Source organism: Phasianus colchicus, chromosome 14 (genome assembly GCF_987193195.1).
Source record: "Phasianus colchicus chromosome 14, bPhaCol1.hap1.1, whole genome shotgun sequence".
Lineage (NCBI taxonomy): Eukaryota > Metazoa > Chordata > Aves > Galliformes > Phasianidae > Phasianus > Phasianus colchicus.
The window spans coordinates 4,805,385-4,822,040 of NC_143449.1; the positions used below are offsets into that span (position 1 = coordinate 4,805,385).

A 16,656-nucleotide genomic window follows, 5' to 3' on the forward strand; every position below is an offset into this window, starting at 1 on the left:
AGAAAAGGTAGGCAGCAGCTTTAGCAGGGAACAGTCCTTTGCTTAGTCCTTGTCACCATCCACATCAGTCACACGTGCAGCAGGCAGCAACTCTACTTTGTTGTGCAAATGCTTTAACAATCCATTAAAAAAAAATGACCAGGATAGCCCAGTCCTTAAGTTCAGAAAATGAGGTAAGCAGCACCTGCATCACCAGACAGAAGAATCATCGAACATGATAGTGGAAGCTGACAGACTAATTTAAGAGGAGGTCTTCCTACCTCAGCCCCCTGGTACCAGGCAGGGAGCAGACACTGCCAGGACATGATGCTCTGGGGATGCTGGAGCCTGGTGCTGATGAGAGGGTGCAGCCACACCAGACTGCACGCAGTGGCATGCTGCTGGAACTGCCATCCTGCAGGGGAAAAGCCTCCGTTCAGAGCAACTCCATAGCAAGTACAACCCGTACTTACTGCTGTGTTTCAGTTCATGCCCTTTCCCCCTGCACCCAGCTGTGGGAACACGGCTGCAGCAGGGATGCTTTAGGGGATACAAAAAGCAAAGTTTCAGCCATGAGCTTTTGAGTAGGAAGCACGCTGAAGAACTGTGTGAGCACAGGAGCTGGGAGCAGCTTTTTTCTCAGAGATCTCTCTGGATTTCAGGGTTTGCATGCGCGGGTAGCGGCAGTGATCACGGTGTCAGGAAGGATGTGTGGGGCCTCCCTGCCTGCACTGCGGCCTGCCTGCCTCCAGCAGGAACAAGTGCTAGCAGTGATTAAATATCACCGACCGATGGCTATGAAAACAACCCACTCAGAGGTAAATCAGCCTGGGGCCTGGGCTGTGACTGGACACTCAAGCCTGCAGCTTGAGACCAGAAGCCTGGTGTGGCCACAAGCCCAAGCTTGCTGCCTTTGGTTTCTCACTTCTCAGGATTTTGCAAAAACAGAGGTTTAAGAACTCCATCTCCGATTAGCGGAGTCCTCAGGATCCCACTTGCCCTTTCTTGTCAGCACTTCAACTCATGCCAGGCACCACATCCTGCGTGGGCTGAGCAAGGACACCTGGGCAGGATGGGCTGTGAGATGGCTGTGATGCTGTCATAGCCTGCGAGACAGGAAGACAAAAAGTGGCAAGGGAAAAAAAACCCAGTGCTTGAACAAAAAAAGCAAAAGATGTAATGTTCGTTCCTCACTCTTCCCTCAGTGCTGCCTTGCCCTTTGCGGAGGTTGAGAAGTGTGAACACATCCTGTTTATCTCAGCAGCACCACTACCGTGCTGGGTTCAGTGGCAGCAGTGCAGACAGAGCTGGCCCCGCCATGGAAGCACTGCCCATCTACCATGGGGGCATCACTCGCGAGACTGGGGAGAAGCTGCTGCTGGCGGCGGGTGCTGATGGCAGCTACCTGCTGCGGGACAGCGAGAGCATCCCGGGGGTCTACTGCCTCTGTGTGCTGTGAGTATGGGTGGCGGAGGGCTGGTAGGGCTGCTGCAGATCCCAGCTTGGGAATCTGCTTGGTGGGGGAGTCCCGTGCAATGAGCTGAGCGGGTCTGAGCACAGATGGGTGGGTGAGCTGCCATGAAGAGCAGCTCAGCTTCGTGCCTGCTGATTGCTGCTCCTCCAGTGCAGCTCTCGCTGGAGAGGGCAGAGAAAGCATCGCCCCTGTGCGTTTTCACTTTGGGGTGCTCTTGGTCAGGCTGTGCATCCTATAATCCATAAGGCTTGGATTAAACTACCTTTAAAGAATGAGGAATACTGATGGGTAACAGACTAATTGGAAACGTTTCACCACGTAAAGTGAATGGGGAAATATTCGATGGGGTGATCTGTCAGAGAGGTATTAGCAGATATTGCCCTGGGAGAGCTGGAAAATGATGAAGTCACAGGACCTCATTTTAGTGAGCATCTTAGTTTCCCTACTTTTGGCAAAGGCAGAGGAATGAGACGTCCTTAGAGAGACTACTGTACAGCCAAGTACCAATGCACCGACAGAACAAAGATTTGCCCATGCAGATGGTTGTATCTCTCTTCAGTAGAAGAAAAGCAAGAGAAAACAGTGCTAGGACAGGAAAGAAAATAGCTAACAGTGAGCAAAGAGAGGGCAAAAAAAAACAGCGGAGGAAGAATTGTTAGTCAGGTTTTCCCCAGAGGTCTTGAATACATTTCCAACAATACGCAATTAAGCTCCAAGTGAGTATTATTATTCTCCTGTTGCAGACCAGTAAATGGAGAAATGCAAGGAGGTAATAGGCAATCCACAAATACACCTCATAGCAGAACGTCTTTGTGGCAGAAGATATATTCTTTCTTCTCTTCATGAAATCAGAAGATGAACCAAGACAGGCACTTCTGCTAACAAATACAGCCCTTAACAGCTAGAAGAATGGGAAATAAGAAAATGGAATAGAAGTAGCAAGGGGTAAGGAGTGCTATGATTCCTGTGATGGCAACAGGCAATAAAGGCAGAATCTTTTTAAAATAGCCATCAGAGAAAGTGATGATATATCTCCTTAACACTCAGAAGTCAGTCAGTGCAGTTGAAACACCAAGGCATTAAAGAAAGGGTCAAGCAGAACATTACAATGCTGCATAAAATAGTGAATCCTAAAATTAGTTCACTGTTAGTCTAAATCTGGCTGTAAGTACGTAACGTGGTCTTCTACCTACATGCAATCAGTTGGGATTTTTTGCCACGTTAATGAGACATCTTCAAGAAGAAATTTTGTGAATCAAATATATGAAATGAAAAATATAAAATGAGTTATATTAAAAAAAAAATAGGAAGAACGGAAAGGATTGCTAGCTATAAAGCTCTGCAAGCTTTGGAGAAAGAGCAATAAGACCCACCTAACTATATCTGGAAATTATGGGCCATTCAAGTCTTCATATTATATCACATTCAAACACATTTATGCTAAGCAAAGGGAAAAAAGAAAAAAAAATGCTGATGAATTTTATGCAGGTTTCTTGTAGAATAGAAATCATGAATGCATTTTTTTTTTTACTATAATCCTCAACATATAAGGGAAATTTCCAACAGCATCTTGGAGAAAAAATTCTGAGAAAAAAATAAATGAAGAAATGTTGTGGTGAATATGACCATACATAGACAGTAAGGTGGCTGAAAAATGGTAGAGTTAAAGCTTGGATCTAACGCTTCCTAATATTTCAGCTCAGATAAACAACATATTACACAATAACTTTGAGGACAGTTATCATAAAGGTATCAAGGAGCAGCCTCACACTGGAGGCAGCAGTGACAGTTTAGATAAATGTGTGCCATAAAACTACAGAAGCGCCTTAACAGGCAAATTTACTAAAGCTAAAGGTAAAATGGCTCTTCAGAAGAGAGAAACTAGAGAAGAAGGCAGGGAAAGCATTAGAGATGTAGATATATATTCAGCAGATGATGCCAAGCCTGGCTTTGGAAAAATAAACCAACCCAAACCCCCTACATTCAAGTCTGAATAGCACGCACAGAGATGGAACAGGTGACAAGAGTATATGTGTACAAGAGCTTTGGTAAAATCCAAGGAGGAAACATGCAGCTGCTATGTTCACAGTTTATCAAAAGGAAAATAAGAGTCAGAAGGTGGCTGCCCTGCCCACCCAGCTGCTGGTGAGTCCTGCAATTGCCTCTGCCTTTCTGTGGCTCAAGCAATGCCTCTCTTCTTGGAGAGACATTGTAGGTTTGTGATGGCACCCTGCTCTCTGCACTCCCAAAAAGCCTCAATGTAGTTTGGCAGTCTTTGAGCACACATAATAAGGGCAGTGGCGTTCACAGCCAGGTTCATTCACCTTTTGCTTTTTCAATTAAAAAGTGGAGCCCTGACCTTTAAAAGGGAGAAGAGTCAAAGATTCACGAATCCCTTGCGCCTGACACTGATTTTACAGGGCAAGCATAAAAGAGACAGGTGGTAGCATAAAACCTGACCTATAGAGATGGGTAGCTGTGGCAGGCATGCCCCTGTTGTCAGAGCATTTATCTAGAAAACTCTGCTTTTTCTCTTTTTCTCCTGATGTATTCTCTGTCTCCCTGGAATGCTACTTTCTGCCGGCCCAAGTCACAGCGCACACACAGCATGCCTGCCAGTCTGCAAAGAAGGAACAGATTTTGGTGTGCCTGTGGCAAAGCGCAAAGAACCCGCTTTCAGAAATATTTAATGACCACAGTTATACTTTGCACATAGGGGTAAAGGGTTTTGCTTTGGACCAGGGTCCCCTCGGGCTCCTGCAAACAAAAATGCTGCCTGCAGCCTTTGGCGAGGTTTTCTGTTTCAGATAATCTTTGCGGTACCTCATGATCTTTGTGGTACAAATACCATTATTACATTGATAACATATACTTTAAGGCCATCCTTTGTTCCTGTTTGACAGTGACAACAGAGGAACACACTCACTGCTTGGAAATTTGTTAGGGTTGCATTGAAGAGGGAGAAGATTTTTACTGCTCCTGAAAACTGGAATAGAAGAAATATACATGCTTTAAAAAATGTACACGTTTTATCTGTAAATGTGTGCTATGTGCAGCACTCCGAGGTGTTGCTGTCAATGCCTGGTTGTTCCAGAGAGCTTTCTTTACTGATACGGCTTCCTCGCCGCTCGATATTCCATCTGACATTTTTAGCACTGTCAGAAATCCTCTGTGCACACTGCTCCTAATGAAGTCGATGGGGGACACAGGACTCAATAAGGGAGGCCAGCTTGAGATGAAGCCTCTTCAACAGCGCATGAAAAACACATGGAGTGAACTCCTGAGAGTGCCAAAAGCACCGCTTTCCTTTACAGCTGTATGAGAGTGTGTGCAGAAACAAGCAGTTCGTGCCTGAAATGGCACAGAGAAAGTAGTTCAGGTCTTAACATTCATATACTTGGTGTGTTAGTAGCTGTTTCAGACCTTCAAATATTTCTTGGTGAATGTTCAGGTAAACACAACATACTTGTCAAATCCTATGCTCAGATCATTTGTTTGGAATCAGCCCTTCATGTGCTGTGTTGAATAGAATACTGTTTAGAGGTCTTGAAGCAGCAGCAATGGCAGTGAGGATAGGCTGTGCTATCTGTGCTATCAGACTTTTACACATGCTGTTATTTCTGTCACCATAACCACAGTGCAATGTGCTGAAACTTCCTGATGAAGCAGATCTATCAGGTGAAGGTGAGGAGGGATCACGAGTCAACTTCAGTTCAGCATTTCCTTTGTTTCCCATGTTTGATAGAAGTTACAGAATAATTGCATTCATTATAACGCTGCACACAATAAGCATCATCCTTTGGAACAAAAGCTTCTATCTGTGGGGGAGCCTCTCAACTCAAAGTTGATGCTGTACATATCATGCTCTATTTTCAGCTTTGAAAAATATCTTTTGCAGCAGAGCAGAGGTATTTCAGCTCCCTGCTGAATCTTTGCTGAGGAACAACTTGTCCTGTGGCCTTCAGCTATTCCAGTGCATTTTTCTGGAAAGATTTTAGGTCAGCAGCCTGAATGATGGCTAGTCACCGTGCTAGATAGGCTGCACACAACAGAATGAGTGCAGTTGGTAGATAACAGAATCTAGATCAGCTCTACTTGATTTTCCAGACCTGAGCTTTGAAGATTTAGTTCAAGCAGTGATTTCAGCTCCAGGGATTTTATGGTCGGAACTGTGCCTCCTTGCTCAGAGAGAAATGGGAAATCTAATTATGAGCTACAACGCATCACTCCCAAGCAGTTCTACAAATGTTTCAAAGATATATGAAACTATCGTGAGGTTTTACCTTTGTGATGTGCTGTTCTGTAGGCCATCATCACTCACAAAGCTTAGCTACTGCCCCACAGGAGAATAAGTTCCTGCCATTTCTTGTCTCAGATCGGAATCAATGCTTATTCTATTTCCAAATGTCAATAAATTCCCATTTGAGGCATTCCTTTTGGCTCTGCTGTCCTGTACCAGACCACCACAACCACACCTGCTCACAAAGGCTGCACGCTGTCCCTGCAGGTGAACCAGCTCTTCTGCTGGTCATCAGCAGTGCTCAAATGGCAATGCTGACAATCTTTCACGGAAGACTGCTTGCATATAGATTCACCGGCATTTCACAAGCTTTGACATTCTTTTTTTCAGGCTTTTGTTCATTTTAAAAAAGAAAATCATGATAATGCATTTGTTTATAGTGCTGCAGTGTTATGGTAGATCTACACATTACAGATTTGGCAGCACGAGTAAACACAGCAACAAGCACTGGTAGGGAACCAGTGACAGAAGCGTAAACTCGGATGGGCGTGTATGGAGTGCTACTGTGAGCTTGGTTGTGCTTTTCAGACAATGTAAACACTGATTTAAACTATTTTGTGCACTCTTGCTGACAGGGAGCTCGTATCTTGCGTATCATCTCAATGCAAACGCTATTTCTTCAGCTTGGGTTAGCTGATGGGTGGTAATTGCTAAGCTGCTGTACCTTGATTGTGTGCCTGAAACCTAAACAAGGCAGGAACCAGGCAAGCTGCTTGTCAGCCAGAAAATGTACATTCCAAGACAGAATGAGGAGACACAAGCTTAAGCAGAATTTTCTCCCACATTAACTAGCAAGACTCTTTGGCCTTTCTGTGCTTAATAAACCAAGTAGCAATATGACAATTAAAAGAGGAAAAAGAAAGCAGATGTCTGGATCTGTTTGTCTCTTGGCAGCTGCCCTTACAGCAGCAGCAGGGATGAGGAGTGGGGTTCCCTCATGAGCACAGGTGGACATGCAGCCCCCAGACATGGCCACAGGACAGCTGCGTCCCACTTGGAGTTCAATGCTCTGGCAGTGGTCTCCCACAGCAGCACCCACTACCACCACCATGGGCCCACTGGGGTCACCCTCTGGGGTGCTGCCTGGGCCTGGTGCCCCAGCAGGTGTCTGGGAGCCACCAGGCTCCTCTGGATGAGGTGGAAGGGGCCGTCACCAGACCCACTCAGGCTCTTGCATACTGTGTGTCCTCCAACCCCTGCTCTGCATACAAAAGTAGTGATTCCCCCATGGGCTCCCTTGTAGTCATCTCCATAGTGTTGTGTACGATCTAACACTACCTCAGTTTGTGAGATGAAGAGCTTGCTAACTCTGTTTCACACTTGAGAAACTGTGACACAGGATGCTCAGGGCTGAGCACCCTTCAGCTCCAGCTTCCAAAGGTGAGTGGGACAGGAAAGCTCTTTGAGAATACTCAGCATTATTATCCCGTACAGCCTGCTGACTGCTTGAATTGCTGCAGGCTGTTTCATTGTTTTTTTCCAACGCTTCCAAGCCACCCACTTTCTCTGGATGATTTTTTCAGCCCTCCCCACCTCCAGCTCTTTGCGTGGCCCTCAGCTGAAGCCGTCAGGCTTCACTTCCCTGCATCCCTTCCTGGTTCGGCCCAGCTCTAGCTCAGCACTTCAGTTCTCACTGCTGTGCCACTGCCCAGCTTATGAAGCAGCCTCACTTTGTCTCTCATTGCATTTCTTGACATTTTCCATACCTCAAAAAAGATTGAGACAAACACCCAGGAAAAAAATTTCAGCCTGACGTGCAAAGATGTGGTGAAGCTACAAGAAACCAAGCATGGGCAATGTGCAATACTGCAGGCTGCAGCCTGGCTCGTTCCTAAGCAATATCATAAAGAGAAATTCTCAAGGAAGATCAGGATGCAAGTACACCAGGTGAGAGGAGTTGATTAGTACACTGCAAAGACATCCAAGTAAAAGTTATGTGAAGAGGAAGAAACTGATGTCATTTGTTGCTGACCCGGCTTTCCCTCATCTCTCTATCTTTCTCCCTTTATATTTGCTCCATTTTGGACCCAGAAATGAATACAAATTAGTTTAATAAAATTTCCCAACTGAGACACAAAACATTTGGAAATGATTTTAAAATACACCATGCAGCTGAAATGTCATGGTTAATTTTAAGCTGCAGCATGCAGCTGATATCCTCCGGCTATTTCAGCAGTGCAGAAGATTGTAATTATTCACCTGTTAGAGCAAATGAAGCTTTAACAAGCCTGATCACAGTTGAAAAGGAGGAGTGGAGAGGATGGGGAGACAGATGCTGTCTCGGTATGTCATCTGTGAATGATGCCTTTGTAGCTCTTTGGGAGGAATTAGCCAGCTATAAAGAAAAAATGCTATAATACAAAATGGACTGTTCTCTGTAACAGCAACTTTTTTAGATTTCCCTTTGACAAAGTTTTCCCAGTTAACTTATTGTAGCATAGTCATGATAGTACAGTTCCCAGCTGGTATAACACATCCACTTTTATAGGGAATTAAAAAAAAAAAAAAGTGAAATGCGATTAAAAAAATTATCATTGGTGACCAAACTACTGTTTCTCAAGTGCTATCTAGTATTGTCTTTACAGCAATAGATGTATTCTACTTTTGATTTTTTGCCTTTGATCAAGAGTCTATGGGGCCCCTGTTCATCCTGCTGTTGATTCAGGATCACTTACATCCCTGGGAGCTTCCTGGGTGTGAATGAGGAGCTTTGTGACTGTGAGCAAGGCTGGGGGCAGCCCTTGAGCCCAGGTGACAGTGCCCCTGGTGACATGCTGTCCTGTCTCTGGTTTTTGGCTGTAGTTTACATGGCCACACCATATAAAGAACCACTGTGGCACAGTGGGAGCTTTTTTATCTGCCATAAATCAAGAAAGATACAGACAACTGAGCTGTCCCCTAGTGGGGGCTGGGGATTTTCTCATCTCCTTGTACTAATGCTCCAGTAAATGTATTTTTCCTCTTGCTTTTGCCTAATGTTTTGTAACCTGCAGTTTTAGAGGCAACATTCTACTCAACCACGAGTTTGATTTTTCTGTTTAATTTCTAAGAGAAACAGCTTGATCTTCCTTCATCCCACACTGATCTCAGTAAATATTAGGTACTTTGAATCACAGAAACCTTTCTCACGGAGACAGTGCCCGTGTAGCAATGAAAAGAGCTTGACACATCAAAATGATGTCGCTTGTTTGCTTGCGCATGGAAGTTAGAAAGCACTTTGAAGTGGTAATGAAGTAAGTTCCTGCTACTTAACAGAAAGTTTTGATAAGATCATATTTGTTAGCAGAATACTTACCAGAAGAGCTGTAATCCATTGTTCTGTGGAAACAAGGATCCTGATGGAGAGCAGATGTTCTCTCCTTAACAAAAGACGTCCTCAGGCTGGGTGCTGGGCCTGGGCCTTTGCTCTCCTGCTGGGTGCCTTTCTTTCCTGATGTCTTCAGAGCCAACAGCAGGTGATAACAATGTGTTTCTCAACTTAAACACCACCAGCCCCTTCATGCCTTGCAATCTCTCCTCACCTGAGAAAAATGTAGATTTGCCAGATGAGTGCAGAGCTCCCACCTGTGATAGGAATGTCAGATTCTCCCTATGCTCCGGGCTGGGATCAACACTTCCACGGTCCCAAATTCTTGTTGCTTTTTCTGTGCCTCGTTATCTGAGCTATCCTTTATGTTTTCTCTAGGCTTGAGTGAGTTATTTTATGGCTGAAATTCTTTTTATACGAGATAGATGTCTGTAGCATACCTCACCCTGCTTTGGTCCTTGATATTACTTAAGCTGACCTTTATTTACCAGTGTCTTACTAAGCACACCTAGCAGAGTGCTGGGAGCCACCAGACATCTCAGAGCAGCACCCCATCTGCTCAAGGTCTTTAAGTCATGCAATCTCTTAGGAAGAGAAAGAGCCATGTCTGGAAAAATCAGACTCTAAAGAAACTGAAGCAGCTGGAATGCTTCAGGAGAACAAAAACAAGCACTGGTAACGTGCACAGAGTATTATCAAAAGCAGGAGGCAAGAAAGAAAGTCTAGATTTTTACTAACTGATCCTGTTAGAGGCAAAAAAATCGTGGAGATGGTTAGATGCTTTAAAGAGAGAGGACAAAACACCAAGATGCCCCTGGTATTCCCCAGAGCACTGTGGCCTGTAAAATCCTGATTTCAGTAACCGTATACTAACTGGCAATTTATGTGCACAGATGCAGGGAAGCCACTTGTGATTTCCAGGAGTAAGACTGAGGGGAGCATTGCCACATACTGAGGACGTAGGCACAGCTTGTGGAGGTTTTAATAAAGGACATAATAGTACAAGATAGTCTAAGGGCACTGATGGGACTGAATTCCCTGAATGTGAACATATACAGTGGCTCATAGAGATGTGCTTCTAAAGAACCAGGCTTGAGCCGTGGCATCAAGCAGCAGTGGCTGTGGTTCTATGGGACAGACAGAACAGCAGTGCTCTCCTTTCATGGCCTTCCCTCCTGCTGTAGGCTTTGCACACCTCGGGCTCCTTCGGGCCCATCCGCAGCCCTGATGGCTGCAGCAGTGGAGGTTGTGGTGGGATGGGGGGGGCTGTGTTTTGCTCCTGGTATCCCACTGTGGTGCTGGGAGCTTGGTCCCCTCATCCCTGCCAGGAGGGAACAGTTTTGTGTCTCCAGGAGGTGAGGAGTGATGAGGAGAGCTCACAAATCATGTCAGGGATTTTTGCCCCAACTTCAAGGGGTTACAGCAGTGTGACAACTGCTAACAGCCTCCTGTGCAGGTAAATTATATTTGAGCCTGCTTTGCAGAGGTTGCTCTAATGACTTTCTAACAAGGATTCATCCAGGAGCCATGACATGGAGCGTAAGTAATTGCAATCATACGGTGTCTGTGTCATTGACGCTTTCTGCTATTCTGTAATAACTACTATAATACTGTGTATAATTGGAAAGAAATGTAGTGTATTTTTGCTTTCTGAAGAACTGATGCTGATATAGCGAATGGCCTCTAAAATCCTGCTGGGTATTCATGTATATCTGTGTAGTGTAATATACGGTCTTCTTATCTGACACTGCCTAAATTAATGTTGAACCCGTGGAACTACTGTGAGTTCTCTCTGCTTCTGAGTTAGATTTCTGGATATTTACCATGTAAATCATTCGCTGCGTTGGGCTCTCAAGAGAAGCAGGACAGACTCTGCACATCAGCATGCCTTGTGCTGTTAGTGGATGGCTCCTTGTTCTCGAGGGACTCAAATTAGATTTAAAAAGAAGAAAGATTTCATACTCTTTCACATTCAGTGTTTGAGAATTAAGAATGTACTCACAAAGCAAAAAGTAATTTACCTGGATTTTGTGGTTCTAGCATTCCAAACAAATTGCAGTCACGTTAATTTCTTCTGGGAACATCTGCATTTAAATAAATCATAAAACAGGAGGTTTATATGCCAATATTTCACTTTTTATTTATACTTTTTCCCCCCCCGGGAAAGTATTCTTGGTGTTTGTCAGTGAAAGAAGGTCACTGAAAAATTAAAAATAAAAATGCTGAAGCAGGAATCAAAGCATTGTCACTTAACCTGGAATAACAGAACATTGCCAGACTAGATCTGAGTCAGACCAGTCCCCTCACCCAAAAAAACCCAGTATGTTAAAGACTGCCTCTGGTCTGAGTCCCAGTTTTCTATTGACCTTGAATGTTTATGGGTGAATTTACTGTTAAGGAGGGGTTAGCAGATGAGTCGATTCCCCTGTAACAGAGTGAAACCTGGCAGTAGAAATGAGGAATAAATATCTGTTGGCTTTTTTCCCTTCACAGGCACCAGGGTTACGTTTATACCTACCGAGTATCCAAGACAGAAACTGGGTCCTGGAGTGCTGAGGTGCGTGCTTCTCCTTTCTGAAAACTTCACTATCCTGTTTGGTGTTAGTATTGATTTAATGAAATGTATTCAAATTATTCATGCTTCTGCAAAGTCTGATTTTCATTGAAGGTAATCGATGTTGAGTGAACCCATCACAAAGATGTCTTGGTGCCACTTCTGACAATCTTGAACTCATAAATTAATTCCCTGTTACATTTCAGCTGTTGCATAATGCATTAGTGCATTATTTTGCATCATTTTCAATGGCAAAAAATATTATGTTTTTATAATTTGACAAGTGCAATCAGTATTCAATTCCTTTCTATCTCACATACCATTAACACCAGAATATTTAAGGAAATACTTTTCAATGTACACTGTTTTAAAGTCGTTTCTCTTCAAAACTTATTAGAAAGTGTATTTTCACTCGGTTGATAAGAAACCAGTAATTCAGGAATAGCGTAACACTATTTGCAATACAGATGACAATTTAGATTGATGGAATCTAGATGATAACCTTAGTTTCTTTTATGAAGATCTTGTTCTTTGGATGTAATCTCCATATTACTTTATAATTGTATTTCTGTTTGCACATTAAGCCTGATCTACAGACATTAAATAATTGCTAGACAGGCATAATTTCTTGGTTACTGTGCTAGCAGAAGTGGTTGCAATGCTCTGGAAGACAGGAGTGAGTCGTGGTGCTACTTGGAATCAGGTCAAGAGATAAAACATGCAGATTGCTGCGGACTAAATAATTATCTGCCTCAGCCCTGAGAGCAGTGCTGAGGAAGAACTCACTCCTTACTGCACAAGGGACACCCTGAGGATTTGTGCTGCCTGGCGAGAGGGCCTGGGGCAGCACTGGGGCCTGGAGCAGTGCTGGAACCCCTGGGACGTCTACCTGTCAAGGGAGTTCCAAGTGAGGCCGCAGCATGCTTTGGCCACGATAACAGCAGTATCTGCAGTGCCCAGTGCTGAATGGGCCTACTGCTCCTCCATGGTATCCATTGGATGCCTGTGCATGGCTTTTTCCTGGTTGTGTTTAGGCAAACTTCATCCATGTTTCACAGAGCAGGTGTTCTGAGGGCTCAAGAATCTCATTGAAACCTCCGTAGAGGAAGTGCTAGTTATAGTTAGACACTGACTATTCCTTTATGCAACAGGAAACCATAGTGTAAACCATGTCAAGACCATGCTGGACTTAACTGCTAAGAACAGAAGTCTATGTTTTGCCCTCTTTCTTGTCCCCATGGGATGTGCCTTCAAAGCTGATGCTGGAGATTTCCCATCTCTGCTTTCTGCTCTGGGATGTGGTGTGTGGGCAACCCCAGATCACATCCATCCTTCAGGAACAATGCAGGGAAATGAAAACAGTGCCAGTCAAATCCCTTCTGGCATGTAGCAGTGGAGGCGGGATTTAGTGGAGCATTTGCAAAGATGCTAACATAAAAAGATTGAAAAAATCCCATTTTTTATCAACTAGGTTATGTCTGACTGCTTCCTTTGCACCTGAAGGTGGGTGGGAATACTCAGTGAACACACTGAAAAGTACTGAAGGCTTAAAGGAAGGCTTGCAATTGTGCAGTATCTGTGCCTGCGATTAATGGTGTGAGGTGAATGGTCAGTTCCAGGCAGCTCTCAAAGTCATCTTACTGGTGTTTCCCAGGGGGACTGCAGGCTGCCTTGACTTGGGATCATAAATAGCAAAAGACTATTGAGAATGTGCTCAGCAAGAACCACAGGCTCTGAGTTTCTTCTGCTAAGGCAGTGCTGGAATTATACTTGGATGGGAGGAGAGCGGGAATGGCTCATACCTTGTTGTAGGCTGGCCCCTGGAGGGGCTGAGGGAAGGGCTGGCTCCATCCTGACACATGGCTGCTTTTCTGAGGACAAGAGCTCAGCTCCAGGGCACTGACTGCCTGGCCTCCCCTCACCTCTCACCTTTGGGTTCACAGACGGCACCTGGGGTTCACCGGCGGCTCTTCCGGAAAATGCACAACCTCATTTCAGCCTTCCAGAAACCCGACCAGGGCATTGTTACACCCCTGAAGCATCCGGTCGTCAACCATGCGAAAGCCAGGTGTTCCCCAGGTACCCATGGGGTGCAGGCAGCCTCGGCTGTGAGGGGCAGGGCCCTCCATGGGGGTGGAAATTTTGATCTAAATGAGCCAAAAATGTGACTCATTAGGGACTTCAACCTCATGAGAAAATCCGTTTAAAAACATACATTCCTGAGTAATACATCAGAGGCAGATACTTGCCTTCCCCGCTGCCATGGCTCTGGTAGGGGTGGGTCATCTGATCTGTTCTTTTTCATCCTTCCGTATTTCTGTGATTATTTTTCTCTAGGTAGAAATGACGGTCGTGACTACCTGCAGCCATCATGAAGACATTTCCCAGTGGAATAGCCCTAGCTCCCAGTAGTGCCTTCAGTCCTGCTCTAGAACAGCACAAGCTATGATAGTTAGTACAACTCTGTGAGTTTTCTTGTAACATTTGCTGAAATGTGTTTCATAATATTTCTCAAGCTCAAAGTTTAGAAGTGTTAGGTTTCAGAATGTTTTTTTTTTTTTTTTTTTTTTTTTTTTGTAAGAGATAAGACAAAAGCATCAACTATTAAATGGTGTCATATCTTTTTTTCTTTTTTGCAGTTCTAAGTGCAAAATGTTTTCTATTCTCAAGACTAGTCGCTCTATTTTACATAAACTGACTTTCGACTCTTCTGTGCTTTCTTCTGATAGGCATTTATGGACAAGACCCCTTTTGTAGGCTTACGAAAATTGTTTATATCGAGTATCCTTTCCTTGAACACAGACTTGGTGTCTGTGTGACTGTCATACAGTTCCAAAAGGTATTCCAGACATGGCCTCAGGAGAATCCCCACTAGCTGATTTCCCATCGTATCAGGCTCTCTGCAATCCAACCGAAACACTCAGTGCCTCCACGTACAAAATTTCTAATTTGCACAAAGAATTGAAAGCTCAAGTAATGTTCTGAGTAAATGAGAACAATTGCCAGTGGAGAACCTCATACCTTTTATTTTTCCAATATTTTCTCTACTTGAAAAAATCCTCACCACATGTAATTAAAAAGAAATATATATATATATATGTATTTACACACTGTTTACTTTCATTTCACTGTCATGTGTTTTAGTAAGTTGCTGCTGGGCTCCTGTAGGAGAGACTTACACCTGGAGGACTTGTTGGCTTGCAGGGTTAGCACTGGGGTGCTGGAGCACTTGGCTGCTTGACTTGGTGAGCTGCCTGGGCTGGCCAGCAGTGGGGAACACTTCCCAACAGACTGGATGTGCTGCAGCCCTCTTGGTTTGTGTTCTGTTACTGTTTCACCAGCAGAAATGGGCCTATCACAAAAGCACTCCCTTCAAAGCACACAGCTAATGTTGAGTGCAAATGGGTGGAAAAAATAACCCCCCAAAACAAACAATGTCTATAAATCTGCAAAGAAGGACATGGTGTCCTGGTGGACAACAGGGTGGCCATGAGTCAGCAGTGTGCTCTGGCAGCCAAGAAGGCCAACGGGACCCTAGAGTGCATTACAGAGAGCATGGCCAGCAGGGCGAGGGAGGTGATCCTCCCCCTCTGCTCTGCCCTGGTGAGGTCACATCTGGAATGCTGTGTCCAGTTCTCCTTGGTTCAAAAAAGACAGGGATCTACCTAGAAGGAGTCCAGCAGAGGGCCTGAAAGATAATGAAGGGCCTGAAGCATCTCTCGTATGAGGAAAAGTTGAGAGATCTGGGGCTGTTCAGCCTGGGGAAAAGACAACTGAAGGGGGATCTTATTAATGTTTATAAATATGTAAAGGGAGGTGGGAGGCAAATGGATGAAGACAGGCTCTTCTTGATGATGTGTGGCAACAGGACAAGGAGTAATGGCCTAGAACTTGAACGTAGGAAGAAACACGTGGAAGTAATGGTGACAGAACACTGGAACTGGTTGCCCAGAGAGATGGTGGAGTCTCCTTCCATGGAGGAGGTCATGTTGCTTAAATATCTAATGCTTGAATGTTTCATGCCTGTACTTCCAATTTCTTCTGCACAGCTTGGGAAGCTGGAAATTTCTGAGAAGATGTAGTGAGCTTTTCCAAAACCACCAGGCTGCAGGCTTGGGAGAGCAGGACAGATCAAATCCCACCAGATTGGGCCAACCTGTGAACTAGGGGAATGGGAAGAGGCAGGGCTGCAGCCGTCTTTGTAGCATCAGGCTACACTGGGGGGGCATCACCCAACCATTCTACCAAGCAGGCAGACAGACTTTCTTAATCCATTTAGTTGTCTTGTCCTAGATTCTGGCTTGTTGTCACTTCACTGAAAAGGAAACAGTGAAGAGTTAAATGGGCAGCAAGAACAGGCACTCGGCAAGGTTCAGCACCTTGAAGCAGCATTTTAGTTTGGATTTGATAAGGCTGCAAGTTTTATCTTTTATTTTATTTTGTTCCTATAAGTGGCCGGGTGTGTATGAAAGAGAATGAGAGAGAGAAAGTGCAGCAATAAAACATTCAACATGAAGCAGAAAATGCTCCTTGTAAACCCTCAATGAGAGTAAATGCAATAAATAAACAGCTGTGTGATAACAGGAAGCGGTGGACAATGCAGTTGCAAATTTGTGACGATTGCTGTTCATTACTCAATGTCTGTCTAAATTAAGGCCACATTTCATATGTAGTGAAATGTCCTGCCTCCCCACCCCTCCCCTTTGCATTATATTTTACTCTCTGTGTACGTTTTGCTCCATGTCTCCCTGCTACTTATGCTGATCGGTTGAAGCAAGGGTCTTGTTTTCATACACTGCCATACAGTGACAGATTCAGCATGATTTACTCCTTAATAAAATATTTAAAAGCTGTTTTTTTTTTTTTTAATATTGTTAGATAATTCAGCAAACATCAGCAGTAGAGGCGCAGCGCTGAATGTTACCAGCTCAAACACAACATTCAGCACCAGCTGATTCTGGGGCTGTGCTCACTGAATCCTTCACCCCTTGTCTGTGCCTTAAAGGTTTCCCAGTTTGCTGCATCTGTGGCAGATGCTCTGT

At 44.5% G+C, this 16,656-nt stretch overlaps 1 protein-coding gene across 1 annotated transcript; it reads left to right on the forward strand.

Annotated features, from left to right (window-relative positions):
• Positions 1-1,151: 1,151 nt before the first annotated feature.
• SH2D1A (SH2 domain containing 1A) lies at positions 1,152-16,467 on the forward strand. Its single transcript, XM_031602752.2, has 4 exons — positions 1,152-1,434; positions 11,554-11,617; positions 13,558-13,693; positions 13,952-16,467. Exons 1-4 carry the CDS (start codon positions 1,298-1,300, stop codon positions 13,987-13,989), a joined length of 375 nt encoding a protein of 124 aa, XP_031458612.1. The 5' UTR covers positions 1,152-1,297; the 3' UTR covers positions 13,990-16,467.
• The last annotated feature ends 189 nt before the right edge of the window (positions 16,468-16,656 follow it).

What these genes read in the sequence shown, in the direction of transcription:
- SH2D1A (XM_031602752.2), top strand. Translation starts at nt 1,298, where the DNA reads ATGGAAGCACTGCCCATCTACCATGGGGGCATCACTCGCGAGACTGGG. An exon ending in CTGGGTCCTGGAGTGCTGAG is followed by an intron (nt 11,618 to 13,557) that starts GTGCGTGCTTCT and finishes TTGGGTTCACAG; the next exon opens with ACGGCACCTGGGGTTCACCG. An exon ending in GAAAGCCAGGTGTTCCCCAG is followed by an intron (nt 13,694 to 13,951) that starts GTACCCATGGGG and finishes ATTTTTCTCTAG; the next exon opens with GTAGAAATGACGGTCGTGAC.